The 6895-nt window shown below is 52.8% G+C and overlaps 1 protein-coding gene across 1 annotated transcript in view; it reads right to left on the bottom strand.

Annotated features, from left to right (window-relative positions):
* Positions 1–4783: 4783 nt before the first annotated feature.
* The window catches only part of SLC30A3 (solute carrier family 30 member 3), a 7780-nt gene continuing 5668 nt past the window's right edge, over positions 4784–6895 (bottom strand). The window contains exons 6-8 of the mRNA XM_024764518.1: positions 6644–6749; positions 6269–6403; positions 4784–5360 (exon numbers count right to left, since the gene is read on the bottom strand). Of these exons, the coding sequence (XP_024620286.1) occupies positions 5212–5360; positions 6269–6403; positions 6644–6749 (390 nt within the window). The 3' untranslated portion in view covers positions 4784–5211. The remainder of the gene's footprint in view (positions 5361–6268; positions 6404–6643; positions 6750–6895) is intronic.

The raw sequence follows: 6895 nt of genomic DNA, 5'->3' as shown, positions 1-6895 counted from the left end.
TGTAAAAAATAAAAAATTTTGCCAAAAAAAAAAAAAAAAAAAAAAAAAGAATGTTGCCTACAGCCTGAAATATACAGGATAGCCCCAGAGCTCTGACCTTTAAAGGTATAACACTTTTCCATTCATATAGAGATTAAAAAGTTGCAGAACAGAGAATAACATTTGTCTTGTTGGAGGTTTGTAGGAACATTGTGACCAGACCTACCTAAACAGCTGCAAGAACAAAGCATTCAGGCATCAAAAAGTTTGCAGCAAACAACCACACCTCCTCTCCTTTTAGTATAAAAGAAGCCTGAGGGACTTTCCTGGTGATCCAGTGGTTAAGAATCCGCCTTCCAAAAAAAAAAGAATCCACCTTCCAGTACAGGGGGTTTGATCCCTGGTCAGGAAACTAAGATCCCATATCCTGCATGCCGCGAAGTGCGGCCAAATAAGTAAGTAAAGAAAGAAAGAAGAAAGCCTGATTTCTAACTCCGTTAAGATGGTTCTTTGGGACACCAGTCCACCATCTTCTCAGTATGCTGGCTTTCCAAATAAAGTCACTATTCCTTGACCCAACAACTCATCTCTTGATTTTATTGGCCTGTTGTGCAGTGAGCAGTATCAGCTCGGTAACAGAGGGAGTAGGATTTCTGGCTCAGGAGGAGAGGCTGGGAACAGCTCATGAGCGGGCTGTGATGTGCCCTTCCCCAGGAGGCTACCACGGCCTCTGCATTGGTGCTGGGTACAGAGCGTCAGCCCAGACAGGAGGAGACCTGCCCTCGGAGTGAGCATCGCCCAGGCCTGGGGCTGCTTCCGGGGGCTTCAGGATGCTGTAGCCAGAGAGCAGCAGAGGGAGGGTGGGGAATGGGGCGCAGGAGTGGGGCGCAGGCTCTGGCAACCTTGGGGCCCTCCTCCTCACGCTCCCCACCCACTTTCTCTCATCAGTCCTGGCAACAGGGCCCACTTTGTGGGATCGTTTGTGATCGTGGCTGCACGTGCGGCCTCAGGCTCTGCCCCACAGGCACCCAGGGAACTGCCCAGCACCCTTTGGAAAGTGTTGACCAGGTGCTGATGGGATGGCCAGGGGGCTCAGAGCAGGGACAGGGAGGCCCAGGGAACTCAGAGTTGGGGAGGAAGAGTCCTTCTAGTATAAAAGAAACTCTAGGGAATTCCCTACCAGTCCAGTGGTGAGGACTTTCACTGCCAGGGCCCAGTCCCCTGGTAAGGGAACTAAATCCCACAAGCCAAGTAGCGAGGCCAATCAATCAGTCAGTCAATCAATAAATAAAAGAAACTCCCTAAATGCAGTTCTCCACAGAGGTGGGGGAATCTGCCAGGAATAGGGGCAGGGGTCTTCCCAGCCTGACTCAGGGTCCTGTGATTCCCTCCAGTCTTCCAGCTGCCTGGGCTGCTACCACGGCACAGGCCTCATGGAGGCGCTGCTCCCCCTCTGATAGCATGGCTCAAGGCAGCCAGGATGGGCCCACCGCTTAGGGAAGTCCCCGAAGGGGAGGCAGAGTCACTGGAGGGAGGAGAACACCGCTTTATCACCCTGAGCTTGCTCTTGACCACAGACAGGCTGCTTCCCTGGTCTGCCGGGTCCTCAGCCCTCGCCCCCCAAACAGGAAAGCACGGCCCCCCACCCGTGGCCAGCTGGCCCAGCGGCCCCCCAGGTGAGCAGCTCCCTGAGGAGGGCAGGGCCTGCCCAGCTGCCCAGATTTTCCCCTTCAGCACCTGCCCTGTCTCTGCAGCAGGAGGCCCTCCAATCCACAGCCTCCCATTCTGGCTTCTCCGTCTGACTCCTTGGTCTCTCTCAAGCACTCCTACAACTGCACTGAGCCCTCCCTCCTGTCCACCTCATCTTCCTCTGGCTTTCCCTTTTTTCTGGTACATCTCCACCTCGAGAGCAGCCCTCTCCCCTCTCCTCCCCTGGTTAACCAGCTGTGTAAAGAGCTGCCAGGGCTGGGCTGATGGATGGGCCCTTCCCCCGCTCTGCTCTTCCTCAGGCCTCCCCTTGTCCCCACGCCTCTCTTCCGGCCCTCTGTCCTCACCTCTGCCTCCACCACTCATTTTTACCATCAAGGAAGGACACCAAGGGGAAAGGGCCTTCTGGATAAGTAAGTGGAGAGGTGGGTCAGGGAGATAATAGGGGTGTGCAGGCAGCTCCTGCAGATAAGGAGTTCCTGGACTCCCTGGGGAATGCCCTATGAATGGAGGAGAATGCTCCCGATTCTTCTGTACTTCCCTGTCTCTGACAGAGCAACGCCTGGAGTGGGGTGGAAAAGCAGGGTGGTGTTGAAAAGGGCTGGGGACTTAGTGCAGCCAGAACTGAATTTGGATCTCAACTCTGACGGTTATTAGCTGCATGATCTGGGGCAGGTAAGCCTCAGTTTCTCCATCTGTAAGGCACAGATAATACTGTCTGCCTCACAGCGCCTGGCACCAAGTGTAAGCTCAATAAATGTTGGTTCCTGTCCCTGCTATCAGGGTGCTGGGTCACCCTTTTCCCTGAAATCCCTCATAGATTCCACCCAAAAGGTAACCTTTTCCTACATGCCCTCTGTATACCAGGCACACTTGTACCCACAACGTCATGTAACCCCTCTGTTTATAATTAGGAAAGCTGGAATACAGAGGGGTTACCAGTGACCAGAGTATTAGCAGAAGGCCGAGGCAGAACCAAGGAGCCTGAGCGCAGAGCCCCAGGATGGGCTAGCCAGCAGCAGCAGGTTGCTGGGAAGGAGCCGAAAAGAGTTTTGCTGAGAAACTCAACTGTGCTAGAGCCCCTCAGGGCCTGGGTGGCAGTGAGAGCCCAGGCTCTGCACCTGCCCCTGTCACTTGCTGGGTGACTTTGGGGAAGTCCTTTTCCCTCTCTGAGCCTCAGCTTCCTCTTCATTTTGCAGGGGTATGGGACAGAGATGGACTGCATGCGTTGTGAGGTCTCTTCCTGCCCTGAACATTCTGTTCCCTCTCCTGCAAAAGGATCCAGCCTTGTGCGTATAGGGCAGGCCTGCAGCTTAAGGCTGTTCATAGGGTAAAAATCTAGTCCTCGTTTTCCCCTATTTCCTCACTCTTCCCCACCCCCATCCTGTCACTTGGGGCCTGTAATCAATGAGTCGTAAAATGAGAAAGTAGCAGGAACTAGTAAAGCATGGACAGCAGCTGGGGCAGGCTTGGTGCCCAGTGTGAGGGACTGCTAGCCCTTTGCCTGTGCCCAGCTTCCCGTGCTAGACTCAGGCCAGCAGCAACTCACCCATCCTGGTCGAGGGGCCCCCAGCTGAAGATCAGAATGGGGAGGCCTATTTTCAACCGGTCCAAAGACCACACCGTAAAACAAGTAATGAAATCTACATGTATTAACGTGGAAAGACGCACCCAGGATGTATGGCTGAATCATAAAAGCAGGTTACATGTTATCACCTATAATGTAATCCTCTTATGTTATTACGAAGAAGTCTTTGTACATACAAGATAATATGGGCAGAGAGGCTGTGAATAGCAGTTCTCTCTGGGAGTAAGAGTATAGGGGAATCATTCACTTTCTACTTTATACACTTTCCTTTGATAGGTTTTTATTTTTATTTTTGGCCACACTGCACAGCTTGTGGGATCTTAGTTCCCTAGCCAGGGATCGAACCCATGCCCCTGGCAGTGGAAGCACAGAGTCCTAACCACTGGACCGCCAGGGAATTCCCTCCTTTGATAGGTTTTTAAAGCGAACATATATGGCCTTTATAATTTAAAAAAATCAACACAATTTAATAATAAAGGTATTTCCATTTTGGGGGAGAAGCCTTGCAGAAATATGCATGAGCTAATGAAAATGCTCCGGGTCTTTGCTTCAGGCTGGAGTTATATCAACCTAGGATGCAAAGGCCGGTGGACTCCTGCACTATATCCAAAACAAAAGCACAAAGGGCTTGATGTTTTTTTAAGAGAAAATGAACAATCCCTTAAAGAGATTTGTAAGGTCAAATCTGTCGAAATATATGATTCAACGTATATGAGGCAAAGAGAGGATAATTGTAAAAGAGGTCCTTGGTGTCCACAGCTCAAACCTGGACTTGGGGTTGGCTGCTGTGAGGCAGGGCTGGGGCAGTCGGGACTGAGGGCTGCTCCCCAGCACCTCACACAGCTTGAGAACAAAGCCAAATCAGCACCGTGGTCCAACCCCTCTCTCCCAAATGGCTGCAGCTTCCCGCCAACGAGCCCAAGGCCACCCTGGCCTGCGGGAGCCTTTCAGAATGACTCCAGTATCCCTCAGCTCCTTGCCATCCAGCTTTCTCCGATAACCAAGCCCAGAACGAATGGGCATCTCCCTGAGCCAAGGACCCAGGCTCGAGCACACTGCCAAGTAGGGGAAGGCAGTAAAGGGACTGGCGGGTTTCAGCCTACATCAGAATGGATATTTGAGGGTGGAGAGGATGGAGAGGGTGGGAAGGGGGTAGGGGAGCTGTGCAAGGTCACTCTGGCTGAGGGATTCTATCCGTTCCCAGGTGACCGGTTCTGTGTCCCCCTCCTGAGGAGTCAGCACAGGGGCTGAAAGGTGCAGTTAGATACAAGTTTATTGGCGGAGTCCTCCCTCTCTCTGGGAGAGCCGAGGGCACAGCACCAACAGAGGGATGGCCAGACAGACCCCCAGACAGACACATGGATGGTGCAGACTCATAGAGACCATAGCACAGCCACACAGGCACAGAGACACACAGGCCACAGCACCAAGACACACCCACACACACACACACACACACACACACACACACACACAAAACCATAAGGCTAGAACACACGGACAAAGTGCAGGCTTTGGGGCTCCTGCATAGACAGAGAGAGCGCCACATGGGGAGGGGCCCCTGCTGACCTCCCCCAGGCTTAGGCACACCAACAGCACAAAGACAGGCAGATCCTCCAGCCAGCCAGCCAGCCTGCCACACAGACAAATGAACTGCACGGAAAGGAGGCTGGGGGCTCCCCCGAGCACGGGGAGCAGGGACCACAGGACTTCTACACACCCCGACTGCCCTGACTTCCCTGTTCAGCCTGACCCTGGCCCCACTCCCCACACACACTTTGGTCTTGCCCACTGGGACTGGGGGGTTGGCAGGTGGAAGCGGGCAGAGAGGAAGGGTACGGACCCAGCTCCGTCCCTTCTCCGTGAGCAGGGAGGCAGTTGCTGAGAGTCCAGGGCTGAGCCTGGGCCTGGCAGTGGGGTGAGGGTGCGGCCGTGGCTCAGGCTTGGGGGGGCTCCCTGCAGCGCAGGCACTGGGCCATCTCAGGCTGGTACTGCTCGACCTGCAGGGTAGAGCTGGAGAATCCAAACCGGGAGTGGAGCCGGGATGTGGCTTCAGCCAGGATGGCTTCAGAGTCAGCCGTGGAGTCTGCGGGGGAGTGATAAGAGGCAGGCAGCAGGTTTCCAGGGGAACTGGGAACCAGCCAGGGGCCCAGATAAGGATGGGTGAAGGGGACCCAGGGGTTTTCATGGCATGAAAGCCAAGATTGAATGGGAAGCTTTATTTTCTCTATATATTGTATGAACAGTGTAAAACTGTCAAAAAGATCGGACAGACTCATCCCTAATCGACTAGGCTAACACACTAGACCATTATTTTTCTATTCTCTTCTGCTCTTTGAGTATCAGTATACAGCTGTGTATTTCAGCAGCCATGCCACCCGCTTTTCCACGACATTCCAGATGTTAAATATTCTGTTCTCATTGTCCCTCTAGAGTTACCATCAAATATCCTACAAAGTATAATATTTTTGGCATCCAAATTGCATGTCTCTGATTGCTTCTTGCATCTGGAAGAAACTCAGAAATTCTTTGTCAGCTTGTGAGTCACCATATATATTTTAAATAGTTGAACCATAATGTAGCTAAAATTTTATATTCCGCTTTCTCTCTTAGCATTATACCATAAACATTTTCCCTAGTTGCCCTACAGTCTTCATAATCATCAATTTTTAAAAGTTACATGATACTCCACTGAGTGGAGGAGCCATAATTTACCTAACTGTGCCCCATCATGAGACCTGTAGGTACCAGTGACCTTTTAAAGGGTTGCTGGTTCCCAGCACTACTTCAGAGAGAGTGAAACCTCCCTGAGAGAGAGAGAGAGAGACAGAGAGACAGAGAGAGAGAGAGAAAGAGAGAGAGAGAGAGAGATACAAAAACAGAGAGATGGGAACATTCACAGTTAATTCAGACCATCTTCCTATGTTTGGATGGTGGTACGGGAAGGGAGAAATGTTTCTGGAAAGTAACTGGCTGGGGTCAGTGTGGACTCACCAATCGCCAGGTGTGCGGAGGCAACATGGTAAGTAAGCGTAAGGGACCACAGGTGCAGCTCGTGGGTTGCCCGAACTCCTGGCACTGACAACAGGGTATCCCGCACAGGTTCAAACCCCACACTTCTGGGGGTACCTGCAAGCAGCACCCACCGCGCCTTATTGCCAGGGCCACTCCTGCCCAGAGGCCAGGACCCCACCTCCCCCATCCTGTACCACTCACCCTGTTGATCCCCACAGTTTACCCCATCCCCGAATCCTCCTTCCACCAATAGGCCTTCTCCCCACACTTTCTCCAGAGAAAACAGAGGCGCCTAGTCCTGGGGTGAGGTCAGAGAGGGCCCCGGGGGGTGGGGAGCAGTGGCGTCTGACTCACCTTCCATGAGGACGCGGAGAACATCTCGGAGGGTGGGAGCGGTGGATCCAAGGGCACAGATGGAGAAGAGAAAGGTGCTGATGGGGTCAGCTGCCTTGTACTGAGGCTGTAGAGAAGGAAAGCTCTAAGCCTGGGTATCAGGGACCTTTCAGAGGAAGACCTAGGGGCATCCTGGACAAACAGGACCTGAGAGGCCCCTGAGAACCCCGCTGGGGTGAAAGGGACTATAACCCTGGGCCAGGAGTCCTGGGG

The sequence above is a fragment of the Neophocaena asiaeorientalis genome, unplaced genomic scaffold (assembly GCF_003031525.2).
Source record: "Neophocaena asiaeorientalis asiaeorientalis breed wild unplaced genomic scaffold, Neophocaena_asiaeorientalis_V1.1 scaffold345, whole genome shotgun sequence".
NCBI classification, from domain to species: domain Eukaryota; kingdom Metazoa; phylum Chordata; class Mammalia; order Artiodactyla; family Phocoenidae; genus Neophocaena; species Neophocaena asiaeorientalis.
This window is presented reverse-complemented; position numbering and strand designations above follow the sequence as displayed.